Source organism: Entelurus aequoreus, linkage group LG27 (genome assembly GCF_033978785.1).
Source record: "Entelurus aequoreus isolate RoL-2023_Sb linkage group LG27, RoL_Eaeq_v1.1, whole genome shotgun sequence".
In the NCBI taxonomy this organism is placed as follows: Eukaryota; Metazoa; Chordata; class Actinopteri; order Syngnathiformes; family Syngnathidae; genus Entelurus; species Entelurus aequoreus.
In genome coordinates, this window is record NC_084757.1 from 9,292,205 (window position 1) to 9,314,576 (window position 22,372).

At 38.2% G+C, this 22,372-nt stretch overlaps 1 protein-coding gene across 3 annotated transcripts in view; it reads right to left on the reverse strand.

The window, feature by feature from the left end:
* Positions 1 to 22,372, reverse strand: part of crocc2 (ciliary rootlet coiled-coil, rootletin family member 2) — a 131,569-nt gene that overhangs the window by 57,359 nt on the left and 51,838 nt on the right. For all 3 annotated transcript variants that reach the window (XM_062038604.1, XM_062038605.1, XM_062038606.1), the window contains exons 14-18: positions 15,179 to 15,361; positions 14,728 to 14,872; positions 6,673 to 6,819; positions 5,439 to 5,669; positions 2,836 to 3,029 (exon numbers count right to left, since the gene is read on the reverse strand). In XM_062038604.1, coding sequence (XP_061894588.1) covers positions 2,836 to 3,029; positions 5,439 to 5,669; positions 6,673 to 6,819; positions 14,728 to 14,872; positions 15,179 to 15,361 — 900 coding nt within the window. The remainder of the gene's footprint in view (positions 1 to 2,835; positions 3,030 to 5,438; positions 5,670 to 6,672; positions 6,820 to 14,727; positions 14,873 to 15,178; positions 15,362 to 22,372) is intronic.

Below are 22,372 nucleotides of genomic sequence, written 5' to 3' on the forward strand. Positions count from 1 at the left end.
TAAATCACGAGTGTCTCAAAGGGCTGCACAAGCCACAACGACATCCTCGGCTCAGATCCCACATCAGGGCAAGGAAAAACTCAACCCGATGGGACAATGACAAACCTTGGAGGGGACCGCAGATGTGGGGACCCCCCACCTGGGTGACCGGTGCAATGGACGTGGAGTGGATCTAGCACAGGGGTCACCAACGCGGTGCCCGCAGGCACCAGGTAGCTCATAAGGACCAGATGAGTAGCCCGCTGGCCTGTTCTAAAAATAGCTCAAATAGCAGCACTTACCAGTGAGCTGCCTCTATTTTTTAAATGTTATTTATTTACTAGCAAGCTGGTCTCGCTTTGCTCGACATTTTTCATTCTAAGAGAGACAAAACTCAAATAGAATTTGAAAATCCAAGAAAATATTTTAAAGTCTTGGTCTTCACTAACTGACAAAGAAACAGATACGAGATTTGGTGTCCAGTTCAAAGTGTGACATGATTTATTGAAAAATTTGAGAGTTGACTTTTGTATTTTACATGTGTTATTATTTGTACAAACATGGTGCAAAGTAATTCATGATTTTTTCAAAAATGTTAGTGGCTATCTAGTTAAAATGGGATATTGTGATTTCACAAGACTGTCTTAGAAGTGATCATTGGAAAATGTTCAATTTGAAAAATGTGCACTTAGAGAAAATATAAAAATAAAGTGTTGCATATTGATATTTATCTGTTTCTATATATATTTATTGTGAGAAATCATTAAGAGGATCAGTGTTTCCACAAAGATAAATATCCTTAATTATTAATAATAACAGAGTTAAAGGTAAATTGAGCAAATTGGCTATTTCTGGCAATTTATTTAAGTGTGTATCAAACTGGTAGGTAGCCCTTCGCATTAATCAGTACCCAAGAAGTAGCTCTTGGTTTCAAAAAGGTTGGTGACCCCTGATCTAGCATAATATTGTGAGAGTCCAGTCCATATGCATCAAGTCTTATGTACTTTGACATCGGTTACCTGTGGGTAGCAATGTTTCATTGTACTGTCCCCTGTCAAATAAATCCATAAATCAATAAAATAAATAAATACTTGGTCGCGCTAACTAAGCACTGTAGTGGTCTCACTGTCTCTACCTGTCCCCCAGTATGTTTCATTGAATTCTTGTATTCCACCTTTTTTACTTCTGTAGTTTATATGTCCTGCATGCAGTGCAGAGCTTTAAAGGCCTACTGAAAGCCACTACTACCGACCACGCAGTCTGATAGTTTATATATCAATGATGAAATCTTAACATTATAACACATGCCAATACGGCCGGGTTAACTTATAAAGTGACATTTTAAATTTGCCGCTAAACTTCCGGTTCGAAACGCCTCTGAGGATGACGTATGCGCGTGACGTAGACCGGGGAACACGGGTATGCCTTCCACATTGAAGCCAATACGAAAAAGCTCTGTTTTCATTTCATAATTCCACAGTATTCTGGACATCTGTGTTCGTGAATCTGTTGCAATCATGTTCATTGCATTATGGAGAAGGAAGCTGAGCAAGCAAAGAAGAAAGTTGTCGGTGCGAAATGGACGTATTTTTCGAACGTAGTCAGCAACAACAGTACACAGCCGGCGCTTCTTTGTTTACATTCCCGAAAGATGCAGTCAAGATGGAAGAACTCGGATAACAGAGACTCTAACCAGGAGGACTTTTGACTTCGATACACAGACGCCGGTAGAGAACTGGGACAACACAGACTCTTACCAGGATTACTTTGATTTGGATGACAAAGACGCAGACGTGCTACTGTGAGTATGCAGCTTTGGCTTCTAAACATTTGATCGCTTGACCGTATGTGCGCAACTTTTTTTTGCGTATGTACGTAACTTTTTAAAAATATATAAGCTTTATGAACCTTGGGTTAGGTGAACGGTCTTTTGGGCTGAGTGATTGTGTGTGTTGATCAGGTGTTTGAATTGTATTGGCGTGTTCTATGGAGCTAGGAGCTAGCATAGGAGCTAGGAGCTAGCATAACACGTACCGTACCGTACGTGCGCGTCACGTACGTAACTTTTTAAAAATATATAAGCTTTATGAACCTTGGGTTAGGTGAACGGTCTTTTGGGCTGAGTGATTGTGTGTGTTGATCAGGTGTTTGAATTGTATTGGCGTGTTCTATGGAGCTAGGAGCTAGCAGAGGAGCTAGGAGCTAGCATAACAAACACGCAGGTGTTTTTATGCAGGATTAATTTGTGGCATATTAAATATAAGCCTGGTTGTGTTGTGGCTAATAGAGTATATATATGTCTTGTGTTTATTTACTGTTGTAGTCATTCCCAGCTGAATATCAGGTCACCCCCGGCTCTCACAGCATCTTCCCTATCTGAATAGCTTCAACTCCCCACTAGTCCTTCACTTGCACTTTACTCATCCACAAATCTTTCATCCTCGCTCAAATTAATGGGGAAATTGTCGCTTTCTCGGTCCGAATCTCTCTCACTTCATGCGGCCATCATTGTAAACAATAGGGAACTTTGCGTATATGTTCAACTGACTACGTCACGCTACTTCCGGTAGGGGCAAGCCTTTTTTTTATCAGATACCAAAAGTTGCAATCTTTATCGTCGTTGTTCTATACTAAATCCTTTCAGCAAAAATATGGCAATATCGCGAAATGATCAAGTATGACACATAGAATGGATCTGCTATCCCCGTTTAAATAAAAAAAATTCATTTCAGTAGGCCTTTAAGTTCTGACCTAAAAACTGAATGTGTACACAGACCGAGGACCTGCTGTATGGTGGATGAGACTTCCATCCTCACCAGGGTGAACACATCCACACCCTCGGCACTGAACACAAACCTGAGTACTTGCAGCTCCTGCACCAGGCCGCAGGTCGTCCGCTCGGCCGCGCTGAGTCGGACCTCCAGGCCGGCCTTGTCCTTGGCCAGCTCCTCCTTGTCGGCGCCAGCCTTCTTGAGGGCTGCATGGTGCACCTCCAGCTGCTTCCTGCAATGGTGCAGCTCCTCTGACACGCTCTGCATCTGCCTGCTCACCTGCACACGACACACCCATTGTCAAACTCACAGAATAGCAGTTTGGTGCTAGCGGAAGCTCAAATTCATCGTTTCTTCAGAGGAACATGGAGTGACAGAATAGTGAAAATTAAAGCAGAAAAAGTCTAGAATGCGTGGAGTGGCACACAGTGGATGACTTTGTCATGGAGAGACAGATTGATACGAGCGTGATGGATTGATATTTTTGTCCCAGTTTCCCTTTCATACCAGACAAGAATTTTGACTCTTTTAATGTTTTGTTTTTTTTAACTTACAATACTGACTTTTTCAGTGTAAAAAATTCAGAGCTGAAAAATTCAGTGTTAATGCTTCGAAAAGCAAAAACCGGAAGTGAGCCTTGCTTTTTGAAGCAGCAAATTATTTGACACTGAGGTTCATTTGTGTCTTTATTACGGAAGATTTTTTTTTAAACTGAATTTATGGAACTGAATGTTTTGCCTTTGAGTTTTGTGAACTGAATTTTGTTTGACATGAAATGATGCTGACAATTTCATTAAAAAAAAAATCCAGTGTAAAAAAAATTCAGTGTTAAATTCAGTGTAAAAAATTCAGAGCTGAAAAATTCAGTGTAAAAAATTCAATGTTAAAAAATTCAGTGTAAAAAATTCAGAGCTGAAAAATTCAGTGTTAAAAAATTCAGTGTAAAAAAATTCAGTGTTAAAAAATTCAGTGTAAAAAGTTCAGAGCTGAAAAATTCAGTGTTAAAAAATTCAGTGTAAAACAATTCAGTGTTAAAAAATTCAGTGTAAAAAATTCAGAGCTGAAAAATTCAGTGTAAAAAATTCAGTGTTAAAAAATTCAGTGTAAAAAATTCAGAGCTGAAAAATTCAGTGTTAAAAAATTCAGTGTAAAAAATTCAGAGCTGAAAAATTCTGTGTAAAAAAATTCAGTGTTAAAAAATTCAGTGTAAAAAATTCAGTGTAAAAAATTCAGAGCTGAAAAATTCAGTGTAAAAAATTCAGTGTTAAAAAATTCAGTGTAAAAAATTCAGAGCTGAAAAATTCAGTGTTAAAAAATTCAGTGTAAAAAAATTCAGTGTTAAAAAAATTCAGTGTAAAAAATTCAGAGCTGAAAAATTCAGTGTTAAAAAATTCAGTGTAAAAAAATTCAGTGTAAAAAATTCAGAGCTGAAAAATTCAGCGTTAATGCTTTGAAAAGCAAAAACCGGAAGTGAGTCTTGCTTTTTGAAGCAGCAAATTATTTGACACTGAATTTTTATATATTGAATGTTTTTACACTGAATTTTTATACACACACATTTTTTTTTCAATGAAATTGTTAGTGTAATTTGATGTAAAAAATGTTTTTTTAAAAGTCAGTTCGCAAAAAATTCAGTTACATAAATTCAGTGTAAAAAAAAAAAAGGTTTCGTAATCCATCCATCCATCCATTTTCTAACGCTTATTCCCTTCGGGGTCGCGGGGGGCGCTGAGATAGACACTTATTAACCTTCAAATTGGCATGCACCCCCCCTGGAATCAATGCAACTCCTGCAAGTGTGCAACAAGGAATATGGAAATGTAATCGTGTCTAGCTGAGCCTGTATCGCTTCTGGAGGAATCTTTCCTGTGAGTACAATCTTTAACAAGTTACAAAGCTGGGGTCAAGATCAGTTCAACGTTGTATCAGTTAAAAAAGATAAATATTGGCCCCCCGATCTGATCTCATGAATGGAATCAGGACATCTGTAGTCGAGTCAAGGTATCAGTGTATTGACCTGGTATGGGATTGACACCAACATTCCCAGTATGGCCCCCTCCCAATGAGCAACCTCTAAAAGGGATGATATTTATTGCAGCTGGTTTCAAAAAACAAACAGTCATTTGATTCCATCCATGCTAAATTGAAGTGCAGGTAAATATTAGCACGCTTGGCGTTAAGCAAACACCACCTGGACCAAACCCGAGCTCTGTGCGCTTTTTTTTTTTTTTAACGCTGGCCTCGTTTATTTTGACAGATAGGTTATCGAAAAGTGTTAGGATGGAATTTGTCAATTTATTGATTTAAAAGCTGGACAGAAAAAACTACCCGAGGTCCCGGTCTCACATTCAGGATAGATAATAAAGCCAGAGAGGATTCTTTTCATTCTTCAGCAGGCAAAGATCTGCTTTGCTTGAGTGAAGAATGAGAACGCTCGCCGTGCAAATTTACGAGGCTCTCCCTGAAAGCACTCTGATCCACCATTTATCTTCCTCACATTTTGTGCACTAGCATCTCTTCCCTGGTGACTCGTAAAAGACAGACCAGGTCCATTAATACCACACTGGACTTAAGAAAGTATGCGTCTATTTTCTCCAGGTACATTTGAAGGAGACAATAATGATGCAGTTCCAAGTTATTTACTACCCTTCTCTTTGTGGTTCAGGTTGAAGGAGTGGGGTCTCTGACCTGAGAGTGCTGCTCCAGGATTCGGGCCTTCTCCCTCTGCAGGAGGTCCAGGTCCTCCTCCAGCTTGTGGCGCAGGGCCTGCAGGTGACGGTGCGAGCTCTCCAGGGCTTTCTTCTCCGAAAGCAGGTTCATCTTCTCCCGTTGCAGCCGGGACGCCTCATCCCGGGATGATGCCCGGTCCGCTTCTGCCTGCCGCCGTCCGTCACTGAGCTGAGCCTTCTCAGCCTCAGCCTGGAAGGCACACACTTGGGTTCAGGCTGGAACAGTAACCGTTTTCTTCGGCAGGGTAACAAAGTTAGACCACGTTTGTCAACCTAAAGTCGAAAGGAGATTTGCTGCAAAGAGACAGCTTTAATGATCAAGTTCCTTGAATATTTAAACACAATCCTTTTGCTGGAACGATCCAGGTATGTTGAAATACCGTATTTACGCATCTGGACTTACATAAAGGGGCTGTTTGCAAAACTTGTTCAAAGTTACAATTTTAGAATAAAAGGATAACAAGAAGACCATTGGCCAGTTTCTCAAATAGTGGGTCAGCCATGGGCCATGTGTATGTTAGAAACCTCAATCCCTGACAACCTTAAGAGCAGTGCTGGCGGGCTAGCCCGGACTTTTAGGTAGGTAATGTGAGAATGTGATCATTTTAGGTGTTCTTTTTTAATCCATAGTCATGTTTAAAGCAGCTAGTATTTCCCCATGCAGTGTGTCTTCTTGTGTTTTATGCCACTCCTTCTTTGTCTCATTTTGTCCACTGAGCGACAAAACGGCGCTCGCCAAATACTCGAATCAGTGAAGCATGTTTAATATAAACAGTGTGATTTATAACAATTAGGGATGTTTGTGTCATGTTTGTCCTCCTACAGAAACCATATTAAAACAAAAAAAATTTTTTTTCCCCTCATCTTTTTCCATTTTTCATACATTTTTGAAAAAGCTCCAGAGAGCCACTAGGGCGGCGCTAAAGAGCCGCATGCGGCTCTAGAGCCGCGGGTTGCCGACCCCTGCCCTAGGGTTCCATCGAACCCAGGTTAAGAACCAGGTTATGTGTTGCCTTCATTATAAGACTTATATGAGTTTTTTTTTATGTTTTTGCATCTCCAGACAGATTAGTTTTTTGTATTTTTGGTCCAATATGGCTCTTTCAACATGCTGGTTCGGTCCTACACTGCATTCACATTCGTCCAATCAAACCAAACGCACCCCGGTCTGGGTGTCGACTACGGCCACCAACCTGCAGGAGAAGACGGCTCAGCTCCACCTTGTCTTTGGCCAAGCCTTCGCTCAGGGCGGCCATCTTGGCCAGAGAATCTTTCAGATCCGCTTCCTGATTCTGCAGTTTGGTGACGCCTGACTCCTGCGCGGCGCTGTGACACTCCATCTGTCGTGTGCAAATCAATGAGACGCCATTGTCGCACTAGGGCAGCGTTTCTCAAAGTGTGGGGAATAGAGACATGACAGGTGGGGCGCGAGGAACGGGAGGAAATTTCACTTAGATTTTTTTATTATTATATTCTTTGATTTATTTTTTTACTATGCTTTCATTTTCTATACACACTGTAAATCACTTTGTGATTCTGTCTGTGAAATCCGCTATATAGATAAATGTAAATTACTTATTTTTCCTGTAGGCTTTACATTTCTAGGTAGGAGCGAAAGTTTACTGACATAGCAACAGTAACTAATGGGGGCGGGGCTAAGCGGAAGCTTTGTGAATGGCGAGTCACTGTGCGAGGATTTGCTGTTTTGCAAATACATCAAAAATAGAGCCACTGCTGATGAGCTGTTCAAGATAATGGACAGTTTCCTCAAAGAACACGACCTTAAATGGGAAAACTGTGTGGGCTTTTGCTCTGATGGCGCGCATGGCAAAGTCAAGAAACGGGCTGCAGGCTCTAATGGGTGAGGGCCGACATCCGGGCAACTGAGCTACATACGGGTTCTTCGAGCCATAGCAACCAGACTGGCGTTGAAAACAAACCGTTGCCATTACTCTTTAACCCAGACCTGGGCATTCTGCGGCCCGCGGGCCGCATCCGGCCCTTTGTGCGTCCCTGTCCGGCCCGCGTGAGGCCAATTATAAATTACAAAATAAATTTTAAAAAGTATCTATGTCGAGTGTGCAATACAACGGTGCTGCTTTTGTTTTGAAAATCGTTATTTGTATTACTTCCGTGTGGACGTGTGCGTGATTGTGAGTGAATGTGAACAACTGCAATTACAAAATAAAGTTGAAAAAACATCTATGTCCTGCGCGCAATACAACTGTGCTGCTTTTATTTTGAAAAGTATTATTTATGGGCATGTGTCCGTGTGTAACCTGCGAGTGAAGGTGCACATGCAGCGACAAGTGATGCACGGTTTACACCCGAGACGCCAAAAAGAGAAAAGTTGATGAGGAATGGCGTGTTTTCAACAAGACATGGACTGCCAAGCAACGTTCCCTCTAAGGTGCGTGCCTGCGCAATTGCGCACTGCTCAAGCGTCCGCTGTGCGCAGCAAGTATATGCCGCGCACCAAATCAAATCCCATCTGAATTCTAAACAAAATAAGCATATTTATTCTATGGAATTTTGCAATGCAACTCTGAGTGACAGTGACAACAAGCGGCCCTAATGGTGTTCGTCAACACCGTTCAATTGAACACCGTTCAATTATTGTAACGTCTATCGAGATGCTTCGAGGACAGGAATTATATCGATCACTTTATTGAACAAAACTGTTTATATTCGGACATAACCACACCAAAAACACGAGTAAAACAATTCTATCTCGAAAAACTAGTCATTTTCTGCCGTACAAACCAGGCCAAAAGCAACTTGTCATCTGTCACAAACACGCATAGCACTAAACCACTGGTGCGTTTAAGGCCACACAAAAAGTCGGACAACTCAAACACCACACAAAGTTACGCTATGACTCCTCAGTCATACGTGTGCTTATTTTACTGTCATTTATTATTAATGTTAATTTATATATATTAGTCATGGAATGCTGTTACACACACTATGTTGAAGTATTACTATTATTATTAATTATTATTATTATTTATCTTACGGTATATATCAAAAATAATATTGAGCAAAATTTAATTGAAATATTGTTGATGTGGCCCTCCAGCAGTGCTCGGGTAGCTCATGCGGCCCCCGGTAAAAATTAATTGCCCACCCCTGCTTTAACCTGTCGACCTACGCTGGTTAAACCCGTCATTCTGCCTCCAAAATGCCGAAAAACGGTGTTGTTTTTGGTTGTGCTAACCACAACTGGAAACAGGGAAAACAAAGGTTGTATTTTGTTCTGCCAAAGCGTGATAAAAGCCCACAGAGACGAGACAAACGGCTCGCAGCTTTACATCGGGAAAACGAACGCTTCTACTTGGACGTCAAGCAGAACGCCAAAGGCCGCTTCTTGAAGATAGCCGGAGTCGGGGCCGGTGGCAACAAGAGCCGCCTCACGCTGTCTATGTCGGTGGCGGTCGAGTTCCGCGACTACTTGGGGGACTTCATCGAACACTCCGCCCAGTTGGGTATGATGGTGCAGGATGAGCCGCGGCGGGCCCTGAAAAGCGAGTTCCTAGTGCGGGAGAATCGGAAGAACTACATGGACCTGAAAGAGAACCAGCGGGGACGGTTCTTGAGGATCCGGCAGACCGTGAACAGGGGGCCCGGCTTGGGGTCAGACCATCGCGCTCCCGGCGCAGGGACTTATCGAGTTCCGCGACGCTTTGGCCAAACTTATTGACGATTACGGCGTGGACGAGGAGCCCGCGGAGCTGCCGGAGGGCTCGTCGATGACTGTGGACGACAAGCGCTTCTTCTTCGACGTGGGCTCCAACAAGTACGGCGTGTTCACACAAAGTTGTTGATAACTTCCGCGTCTCTTTCTTAGTAGCGCGCAGGCTAAGCTAACTAGCAAGGTAAGCTAAGCCTGAGAAGCTTTAAAGGCCTACTGAAATGAATTTTTTTTATTTAAACGGGGATAGCAGATCTATTCTATGTGTCATACTTGATCATTTCGCGATATTGCCATATTTTTGCTGAAAGGATTTAGTATAGAACAACGACGATAAAGATTGCAACTTTTGGTATCTGATAAAAAAAAAGGCTTGCCCCTACCGGAAGTAGCGTGACGTAGTCAGTTGAACATATACGCAAAGTTCCCTATTGTTTACAATGATGGCCGCATGAAGTGAGAGAGATTCGGACCGAGAAAGCGACAATTTCCCCATTAATTTGAGCGAGGATGAAAGATTTGTGGATGAGTAAAGTGCAAGTGAAGGACTAGTGGGGAGTTGAAGCTATTCAGATAGGGAAGATGCTGTGAGAGCCGGGGGTGACCTGATATTCAGCTGGGAATGACTACAACAGTAAATAAACACAAGACATATATATACTCTATTAGCCACAACACAACCAGGCTTATATTTAATATGACACAAATTAATCCTGCATAAAAACACCTGCGTGTTTGTTATGCTAGCTCCTAGCTCCTCTGCTAGCTCCTAGCTCCATAGAACACGCCAATACAATTCAAACACCTGATCAACACACACAATCACTCAGCCCAAAAGACCGTTCACCTAACCCAAGGTTCATAAAGCTTATATATTTTTAAAAAGTTACGTACGTGACGCGCACGTACGGTACGGTACGTGTTATGCTAGCTCCTAGCTCCTATGCTAGCTCCTAGCTCCATAGAACACGCCAATACAATTCAAACACCTGATCAACACACACAATCACTCAGCCCAAAAGACCGTTCACCTAACCCAAGGTTCATAAAGCTTATATATTTTAAAAAAGTTACGTACATACGCAAAAAAAAGTTGCGCACATACGGTCAAGCGATCAAATGTTTAGAAGCCAAAGCTGCATACTCACAGTAGCACGTCTGCGTCTTTGTCATCCAAATCAAAGTAATCCTGGTAAGAGTCTGTGTTGTCCCAGTTCTCTACAGGCGTCTGTGTATCCAAGTCAAAAGTCCTCCTGGTTAGAGTCTCTGTTATCCGAGTTCTTCCATCTTGACTGCATCTTTCGGGAATGTAAACAAAGAAGCGCCGGCTGTGTACTGTTGTGGCTGACTACGTTCGAAAAATACGTCCATTTCGCACCGACAACTTTCTTCTTTGCTTGCTCAGCTTCCTTCTCCATAATGCAATGAACATGATTGCAACAGATTCACGAACACAGATGTCCAGAATACTGTGGAATTATGAAATGAAAACAGAGCTTTTTCGTATTGGCTTCAATGTGGAAGCCATACCCGTGTTCCCCGGTCTACGTCACGCGCATACGTCATCCTCAGAGGCGTTTCGAACCGGAAGTTTAGCGGCAAATTTAAAATGTCACTTTATAAGTTAACCCGGCCGTATTGGCATGTGTTATAATGTTACGATTTCATCATTGATATATAAACTATCAGACTGCGTGGTCGGTAGTAGTGGCTTTCAGTAGGCCTTTAAAGTTCACTGAGACGAGTCTGACGCAAATAATACATTTTCGTTTTTTCACACGATATGCGAATAAGTAAAAATGCGTAAATGAAGGATTTAACGCCGACTTCCAAGCCACAACGCTCGTTAAATGCTTTTTCTGTCAATGCTGTGTTCGCTGTGAGCTGGTTTGTTTTCAACGAATTCCCGGTTGCTAGGTGATTGGTAGGCGGAAGTGACGTAGGTCCGCCCTCACCCATAAAGAGGGTTGCGCCAAATGCGCATTGGACACACTGTGTCATTCACCGGGAAACACTCGCGTCAAGGCAGCTCAGCCCCGAACTCAATGAGGTTTTAACAGTGGCAGTGTCAAGCCTGCAACCCCCATTTGAAAAGCTGTGCAGTGCAAAACAGGCTCATTGCAGCCACTAATGCTGGAGTACTGTAAAACTCATGTTCACTTGCCCTGTCCTCCTTTTTTTGGCAAAGATTGCAAAGTGGCACTTTTATTTTCATTTATTATTGAACTTGATGCAAGTTATTTGATATATTATTGAACTTGATGCAAGTTATAACACTTTTATTTGATTTATTATTGAACTTGATGCAAGTTATAACACTTTTGTTTTATTTATTATTGAACTTGATGCAAGTTATTTGATTTATTATTGAACTTGATGCAAGTTATAACACTTTTATTTGATTTATTATTGAACTTGATGCAAGTTATAACACTTTTTTTGATTTATTATTGAACTTGATGCAAGTTATAACACTTTTGTTTTATTTATTATTGAACTTGATGCAAGTTATTTGATTTATTATTGAACTTGATGCAAGTTATAACACTTTTATTTGATTTATTATTGAACTTGATGCAAGTTATAACACTTTTTTTGATTTATTATTGAACTTGATGCAAGTTATAACACTTTTGTTTTATTTATTATTGAACTTGATGCAAGTTATTTGATTTATTATTGAACTTGATGCAAGTTATAACACTTTTATTTGATTTATTATTGAACTTGATGCAAGTTATAACACTTTTATTTGATTTATTATTGAACTTGATGCAAGTTATAACACTTTTGTTTTATTTATTATTGAACTTGATGCAAGTTATTTGATTTATTATTGAACTTGATGCAAGTTATAACACTTTTATTTGATTTATTATTGAACTTGATGCAAGTTATAACACTTTTTTTATTTATTATTGAACTTGATGCAAGTTATAACACTTTTGTTTTATTTATTATTGAACTTGATGCAAGTTATAACACTTTTGTTTTATTTATTATTGAACTTGATGCAAGTTATAACACTTTTGTTTTATTTATTATTGAACTTGATGCAAGTTATAACACTTTTATTTGATTTATTATTGAACTTGATGCAAGTTATAACACTTTTATTTGATTTATTATTGAACTTGATGCAAGTTATAACACTTTTATTTGATTTATTATTGAACTTGATGCAAGTTATAACACTTTTTTTGATTTATTATTGAACTTGATGCAAGTTATAACACTTTTATTTGATTTATTATTGAACTTGATGCAAGTTATAACACTTTTGTTTTATTTATTATTGAACTTGATGCAAGTTATTTGATTTATTATTGAACTTGATGCAAGTTATAACACTTTTATTTGATTTATTATTGAACTTGATGCAAGTTATAACACTTTTATTTGATTTATTATTGAACTTGATGCAAGTTATAACACTTTTGTTTTATTTATTATTGAACTTGATGCAAGTTATTTGATTTATTATTGAACTTGATGCAAGTTATAACACTTTTATTTGATTTATTATTGAACTTGATGCAAGTTATAACACTTTTTTTATTTATTATTGAACTTGATGCAAGTTATAACACTTTTGTTTTATTTATTATTGAACTTGATGCAAGTTATAACACTTTTGTTTTATTTATTATTGAACTTGATGCAAGTTATAACACTTTTGTTTTATTTATTATTGAACTTGATGCAAGTTATAACACTTTTATTTGATTTATTATTGAACTTGATGCAAGTTATAACACTTTTATTTGATTTATTATTGAACTTGATGCAAGTTATAACACTTTTATTTGATTTATTATTGAACTTGATGCAAGTTATAACACTTTTTTTGATTTATTATTGAACTTGATGCAAGTTATAACACTTTTATTTGATTTATTATTGAACTTGATGCAAGTTATAACACTTTTTTTGATTTATTATTGAACTAGATGCAAGTTATAACACTTTTGTTTTATTTATTATTGAACTTGATGCAAGTTATAACACTTTTGTTTTATTTATTATTAAACTTGATGCAAGTTATTTGATTTATTATTGAACTTGATGCAAGTTATAACACTTTTATTTGATTTATTATTGAACTTGATGCAAGTTATAACACTTTTATTTGATTTATTATTGAACTTGATGGAAGTTATAACACTTTTTTTGATTTATTATTGAACTTGATGCAAGTTATAACACTTTTGTTTTATTTATTATTGAACTTGATACAAGTTATAACACTTTTGTTTTATTTTTATTATTGAACTTGATGCAAGTTATAACACTTTTATTTGAGTTATTATTGAACTTGATGCAAGTTATAACACTTTTTTTGATTTATTATTGAACTTGATGCAAGTTATAACACTTTTGTTTTATTTATTATTGAACTTGATGCAAGTTATAACACTTTTGTTTTATTTATTATTGAACTTGATGCAAGTTATAACACTTTTATTTGATTTATTATTGAACTTGATGCAAGTTATAACACTTTTGTTTTATTTATTATTGAACTTGATGCAAGTTATAACACTTTTGTTTTATTTATTATTGAACTTGATGCAAGTTATAACACTTTTATTTGATTTATTATTGAACTTGATGCAAGTTATAACACTTTTGTTTTATTTATTATTGAACTTGATGCAAGTTATAACACTTTTGCTTTATTTATTATTGAACTTGATGCAAGTTATAACACTTTTTTTTATTTATTATTGAACTTGATGCAAGTTATAACACTTTTTTTTTTTTATTATTGAACTTGATGCAAGTTATAACACTTTTGTTTTATTTATTATTGAACTTGATGCAAGTTATAACACTTTTGTTTTATTTATTATTGAACTTGATGCAAGTTATTTGATTTATTATTGAACTTGATGCAAGTTATAACACTTTTATTTGATTTATTATTGAACTTGATGCAAGTTATAACACTTTTATTTGATTTATTATTGAACTTTATGCAAGTTATAACACTTTTGTTTTATTTATTATTGAACTTGATGCAAGTTATAACACCTTTGTTTTATTTTTATTATTGAACTTGATGCAAGTTATTTGATTTATTGAACTTGATGCAAGTTATAACACTTTTGTTTTATTTATAATTGAACTTGATGCAAGTTATAACACTTTTGTTTTATTTATTATTGAACTTGATGCAAGTTATAACACTTTTGTTTTATTTATTATTGAACTTGATGCAAGTTATAACACTTTTGTTTTATTTATTATTGAATTGATGCAAGTTATTTTATTTGATATTGAACTTGATGCAAGTTATATCACAGCTGCACAGTTATTTTGTTTATTATTGAACTCGATTTTATTTTATGTTACTGAGTTTGAATGTATACAACTTGATGTTACTTGATGTTCGATAAATTTGAAAATGTTAAGCTTGGCATTAGCGTTCTGTTGGGGCGATGGGGGCAGGTGGGGCTTGAAAACTCCCCCTTGTCCAAAGTGGGGGATGACAAAAAAAAGTTTGAGAACCACTGCACTAGGGAGTGGACGCTTGGCACCCACGGTGACAGTCTACCTTGCTGAGAGCCAAAGCGAGGCTGGCCTTGTCCTCCAGCAGCACCTCCTTTTCCAGGGTGACCCCACTCAGCGCCTCCTTCACTGTCACCAGCTCCCTACGTAGATCAGAGTGCTTCCCTTCCAGCTCCTCCAGGCTCCTCTCGCTGGAACACATCACATTCTCTCATGCCGTTTCATCATCACTTTGTACAAACAAAGCCCCTAAACAACAATCCATCTGGCCTCTGAAAGACGGAGCGGTTCTTGTGCCAAAGGCCGCGCTGCAGAGGGACTTAGCTCCTCGCCGGATCGCATGTCCCACTCCAATTCTCAGCTAATCACATTTTTAAGCAACATCAAGGGAAAACGTATCCCTGTTGCATGAGTGCAGTAATGCAATGTCAATGACTTTTCAACATGTGTTACTGATCTCAGGCTTAAAACAATCGTCGCCGAGCGCCCTCACGCACCCTCGCTGGGCCTCCGTGCGCTGCCGTGTCAGCTGCAGCTCAGCGTCTTCTCTCTGCTGCCGAAGGAGGTCACGCTGCCGAAGGAGGTCCGAGGACATGCCGCGCAGGGCCTCCAGCTCGCCGCGCAGCGAGTCCGCTTCCTGCTGCACTCCCAGCGAACGCTGCTCCACGCCGCACTTCTCACTGGGACACAAATGTCATCATAACAGCGGTGATTACAACGTGGGAAGTTCAGCAGTGCAACGAAAACATCGACAGAGTTCATCTGCTACAATCACTGGTGGCGTTGAAAAAAGAAGTGGTCTGGTGTTGGACGGCTTAGAGTGGGAAGAAGCTGGAAGAAACTTGGGTGTAAAACACTGTGTTTACAACATAAAGATGTTTAGTCATTCAGATGGAGGGAAATCCTTTCCACTTGTGTCGGAGCTTACTTGATTGGGCTTTTAAACCCTTTAAACCAGAGGTCCCCAAACTTTTTGACCCGGGGGCCGTATTGGGTTCAAAAAATTTGACTGTATACACTACCGTTCAAAAGTTTGGGGTCACCCAAACAATTTAGTGGAATAGCCTTCATTTCTAAGAACAAGAATAGACTGTCGAGTTTCAGATGAAAGTTCTCTTTTTCTGGCCATTTTGAGCGTTTAATTGACCCCACAAATGTGATGCTCCAGAAACTCAATCCGCTCAAAGAAAGGTCAGTTTTGTAGCTTCTGTAAGATTAAAGATTAAAGATTAAAGTACCAATGATTGTCACACACACACTAGATGTGGTGAAATTTGTCCTCCGCATTTGTTCCATCCCCTTGGGGAGCAGTGGGCAGCAGCGGCGCCGCGCCCGGGAATCATTTTGGTGATTTAACCCCCAACTCCAACCCTTTGTTGCTGAGTGCCAAGCAGGGAGGTTATGGGTCCCATTTTTATAGTCTTTGGTATGACTCGGCTGGGATTTGAACTCCAACCTACCAATCTCAGGGCGGACACTCTAACCACTAACGAGCTAAACTGTTTTCAGGTGTGTGAACATGATTGCACAAGGGTTTTGTAATCATCAATTAGCCTTCTGAGCCAATGAGCAAACACATTGTACCATTAGAACACTGGAGTGATAGTTGCTGGAAATGGGCCTCTATACACCTATGTAGATATTGCACCAAAAACCAGACATTTGCAGCTAGAATAGTCATTTACCACATTAGCAATGTATAGAGTGTATTTCTTTAAAGTTAAGACTAGTTTAAAGTTATCTTCATTGAAAAGTACAGTGCTTTTCCTTCAAAAATAAGGACATTTCAATGTGACCCCAAACTTTTGAACGGTAGTGTGTATGTATATATATATATATATATATATATATATATATACATTATATATATATATATATATACATATATATATATATATATATATATATATATATATATATATATATATATATATATATATATATATACATATACATTATATATATATATATATATATACATATACATTATATATATATATATATATATATATATATATATATATATATATATATATATATATATATATATATATATATATATATATATATATACATACAATCTAAACTGTCTTTTCCTTAAACTGAACAAAAGTCATATGTCCACTGATGTTTAAAAACTCTACACTCGGAGTCTAATTCATGACGATTTCGCCATTTTTTCCCCCTCGTGCACTAATTGACTGAAAGATCGCACACTTGCCGCCTTTGTGGCGCAAGCGTGATGACGTCCCGTTACCGCTGGGAAAATGCCTTTTTAGACAATATGATTTGCTTGAGCGGCTAGGAGACCCAATAACAAGCGAGAGAAAATGGATTGATGGATGGGCGAGAAAGGACAGATTAAAAAAAATGTATATGTACTATTTTTTTTTTTTAGTCGGGACTACCCGCGGGCCAGATTTTGGACGCTGGCGTGCCGTATCTGCCTAGGAGACCCAGTAACAAGCGGTAGAAAATGGATTGATGGATGGGTGAAAAGGGACAGATTAAAACAAATAATTAAAAAAAATCTATACATATATTTTTTTTTTACTTGGTATTACCCGCGGGCCGGATTTTGGATGCTGGCGTGCCGTATCTGCCTAGGAGACCCAGTAACAAGCGGTAGAGAATTGATTGTAGGATGGGCAAAAAAGGACAGATTAAAAAAAATTATAATCAAAAAATAAATAAATACAATTTTTATTTACTTTTTAGCCAGGACTACTCGCGGGCCGCATGTTGGACGCTGGCGTGCCGTATCTGCCTAGGAGACTCAGTAACAAGCGGTGGAAAATGGATTGATGGATGGGTGAAAAAGAACAGATAAAAAAAATAATAATAAAAAAATAATAATAAAAAAATAAATATATATATATATATATATATATATATATATATATATATATATATATATATATATATATATATATATATATATATATATATATATATATATACACTACCGTTCAAAAGTTTGGGGTCACATTGAAATGTCAAAGAAATACACTCTATACATTGCTAATGTGGTAAATGACTATTCTAGCTGCAAATGTCTGGTTTTTGGTGCAATATCTACATAGGTGTATAGAGGCCCATTTCCAGCAACTATCACTCCAGTGTTCTAATGGTACAATGTGTTTGCTCATTGGCTCAGAAGGCTAATTGGTGATTAGAAAACCCTTGTGCAATCATGTTCACACATCTGAAAACAGTTTAGCTCGTTACAGAAGCTACACAACTGACCTTCCTTTGAGCAGATTGAGTTTCTGGAGCATCACATTTGTGGGGTCAATTAAGCGCTCAAAATGGCCAGAAAAAGAGAACTTTCATCCGAAACTCGACAGTATATTCTTGTTCTTAGAAATGAAGGCTATTCCACAAAATTGTTTGGGTGACCCCAAACTTTTGAACGGTAGTGTGTATTTTTATTTATTTTTTATTTTTTAACTTGGTGCTACTCGCGGGCCGGATTTTGGACGCTGGCGGGCCGTATCTGGCCCGCGGGCCGTAGTTTGGGGACCCCTGCTTTAAGCAGTCGCTCTGCAAATGTCCTCATAATCGACCTGGTTGGACCATACCAACAAGTTAAGGGTTTCTGCTGGCCGTTCTCGATGACGGTTACGGGACGGCTCGCCAAGGAATTGAACCAGGTCAGGCTGTATTTTAGCCAACTGATAATTTCATAGGGTAGATCCTTTTGTTCAAACAAATCCAGGTAACGATTGCCAAAGCAGGACTTGTTGGTCTATGTATGATTCTCGCTTAGGATGTGAGAAATTCTGTGTTCAAATCCCGGATGAGCCCGTCCATCAAACACTGGTAGTCAAATCTATGTATTTGTCATAACGAGGGGGGGGGGGGGGGGGGGTTTGTTCTCCCAGGAAGCAAACGGACTATTCCGGACAGGACTTGAAGGTAGGAACATGATTTAATCTTGACTCTCAAATAGGAACAAACAAAAAGGCGCACAAGGCGAAGGCACAACTTAGCGCAGGAAACAAAAGCTAACACTTAGCATAAACTATGGACAGGGCAAAAACTCACTAACTGTGGCATGGACAAACAAAACTTACTTGGCAAGGGATGAAGCAAACCATCGCGATGACGCCAGCACGACTAACTGGCAAAGACGGGCTTAAATAATAATGAGGCAGGTGAAACTAATCAGTCGCCATGGAAACTAAAACAAACAAGGATGCACAAAAACAGGAACTCTTGGAGTCTTAAGCTAACAGAAAATAACAAAAAACATGATCCAGACCACAGATCATGACAGTATTTCAGTTCATTCTGAGTTTGTGTGTATGGTTTGGGAAGTCTATAAATGGTGGTTCTGTTCAATTTACTCACCCATTACCTGATCAAACCTTATTCACAACCAAGGATCTCTGCTGGCTCAGAAACTGAACTGGGTCCAAAACCTGTTCAATCAAATCTGGCGGAGCCAGTTAAAGCACGTTGAACTAAGGTTTGTTAGTCCAGGTGTCTGCTTCTCGCTTTGGTGGTGAAAGGTCCAGAGTTCAAATCCCAGACAAGCCAACCTTTGTTACCTATTACAATTTATGCTTGGATTTAGTTTTTCTTGGCAAAAATGCTGTAAATGTTTTTTTTTGCTGGCCATTCCCAATGACTGCTACAGGTCAGGACATATCTGAGGCAATGTAAAACTTCAAAGGGAAGCTCTACCTGCTCAACCAAATATGGGAGATAGTTGGATCTTACTTGTTAAAGAATGGCTCTTATGGTTCTCACTTTGGGTGTGAGAAGTCCCCAAATTAAACCCCGAACGAGCCTGGTCTGTTAAAACCGTTACCCATTATAATTAATTTGTTATATTTAGTTTTTTGTTGTTTTGGCAAAAATGCAGCCTGTGATTCAGTTTGCTTACCTTTAACCTCACCAGGACCCTTTTTGTGTACTTGCAAGTAAGATGTTTTGTTAACAACATAAAGAGGTTTTGTTATGAACATGCAAGGAAACCTTTTTTCATGAATTTTGACTGTTTCAGCATCGGCTCGTTGGTCTAAGAGTAGGAATCAAGCTTAAAGTGCGAATGCAGCTGAGATAGGCTCCAGCGACCCCAAAAGGGACAAGCGGTAGAAAAAGGATGGATGGATGGACAGTTTCACAGGATATTTTGCTTCGATGTCTGCTTGAAGGGCGTGTCTGTGGGTGAGCAGTCGGAGACATGGGTGGTAAAACGTTCATGTGAGTACCTAAAGCCTTGTTTTCATCTGTTTTCTGCTCCATTTATTTTGTATTATTATGACGCTCATCGCTTTTTGTTGACGTTCTGGTCGGATGAGCGCGACCTGAGCGCGGGAGAGTTCACTTTGAGGATGCATCGTGTCAGAAAAATCGTATGTAAATTATCAAAAAACTTTCCGTTCTGAGTTCCAGCGAACAGATGAGAGCTGTCTTTGTTCCACCAAGTCAAAGGCTTGGAAAATTCCACTGTGTACGATGAGAGGAGACGGGAGGGGTTATCTATTGTCATCGAAGACATGCTCAAGCCGAATCCAGGACGAGCCCAAGCCCGAGGCATCTTTTTCTTTTGTCTTCAATGTGACCAAAAACAAGAGCTGTTTACATACCCCCCATTCCTGTTGAGACATGTGTTGTTGTGTAAACGTTGAATATCTAAATAAAGGAGGAGACGTAAACCTTTTTTCGTCAGAGCGTGGACGACTGTCTCGAGAGTACAGTCGCCACATCTCTCCTCAAAATTGAGTCCAAATTTAATTCTGTCTCTGTTTGATTCTTTGCTTCTTGTCTTGTTTAATAGATGTCATCAGTGTTTGAACCTGACACATCGCATATATCAGAATCAGAATAGTTTTTATTGCCATTGTTTGAGAACGGGTTCACAAACTAGGAATTTTTCTTGGTGATGTATTGATATTGATATATTCGACATATGTGACCTGTGCTGGCAAAATGAGTCACAACGAGGAAATTTTTAAAACCGAGTTATTGTTATTTACACATTCTCCATCTAAAGACCTTCAAAATGATATATGGTTTGTTGGAATCGGGACAGAAAATGACCGAGTTACATCCGATTGAAGTCGACCAAGTTTGAGGGTCCGTTTTGAGAAAAAACAGCTTAAAGTTTACTGTTCCAGAACAGAATGTTCCAAAACAAAACTCCATAGCAACCATACCTTAAAAGTCCTTGTAGCAACACCAAAATTGGTACAATTAAAGTCAAATCCCGTGTGTAAAGGAAAAATATATATTCAACTCTATTGAAAACGGTTATGTACAAAAATTTCAACACTGTTATGTCACAGTTTTTTTGTTCACTGGTCAGTTTGTCAGCTGGTCAGCTGTCCGTAATATTCCTGACCAGCAGCACTAAGAAGATTCGCCGACTGCAGTGAATTTAGCGCACTTGCAACCGCCTGTGTACCCTCTCCACCTTCTAAATCCATTACGGAATGTAAAACAGTCTAACTCAGGGGTCACCAACGCGGTGCCCGCGGGCACCAGGTAGCCCGTAAGGACCAGATGAGTAGCCCGCTGGCCTGTTCTAAAAATAGCTCAAATAGCAGCACTTACCAGTGAGCTGCCTCTATTTTTTTAATTGTATTTATTTACTAGCAAGCTGGTCTCGCTTTGCTCGACATTTTTAATTCTAAGAGAGACAAAACTCAAATAGAATTTGAAAATCCAAGAAAATATTTTAAAGACTTGGTCTTCACTTGTTTAAATAAATTCATTAATTTTTTTACTCTGCTTCTTATAACTTTCAGAAAGACAATTTTAGAGAAAAAATACAACCTTAAAAATGATTTTAGGATTTTTAAACACATATACCTTTTTACCTTTTAAATTCCTTCCTCTTCTTTCCTGACAATTTAAATCAATGTTCAAGTAAATTTATTTTTTTTATTGTAAAGACTAATAAATACATTTTAATTTAATTCTTCATTTTAGCTTCTGTTTTTTCGACAAAGAATATTTGTTAAATATTTCTTCAAACTTATTATGATTAAAATTCAAAAAAATTATTCTGGCAAATCTAGAAAATCCGTAGAATCAAATTTAAATCTTATTTCAAAGTCTTTTGAATTTCTTTTAAAATTTTTGTTCTGGAAAATCTAGAAGAAATAATGATTTTTCTTTGTTGGAAATATAGCTTGGTCCAATTTGTTATATATTCTAACAAAGTGCAGATTGGATTTTAACCTATTTAAAACATGTCATCCAAATTCTAAAATTAATCTTAATCAGGAAAAATTACTAATGATGTTCCATAAATTATTTTTTAAATTTTTTTAAAAAGATTCGAATTAGCTAGTTTTTCTCTTCTTTTTTTCGGTTGAATTTTGAATTTTAAAGAGTCGAAATTGAAGATAAACTATGTTTCAAAATTTAATTGTCATTTTTTTCGTGTTTTCTCCTCTTTTAAACCGTTCAATTAAGTGTTAATATCATTAATTATTAATAATAACATAGAGTTAAAGGTAAATTGAGCAAATTGGCTATTTCTGGCAATTTATTTAAGTGTGTATCAAACTGGTAGCCCTTCGCATTAATCAGTACCCAAGAAGTAGCTCTTGCTTTCAAAAAGGTTGGTGACCCCTGGTCTAACTTATCCACAAAAATAATAATTAAATGTTCGAAAATCACCTTTTTTCCCCAAATATTCCGCTCGAATTACTGTGTGTTGTTTTTCATCAGGG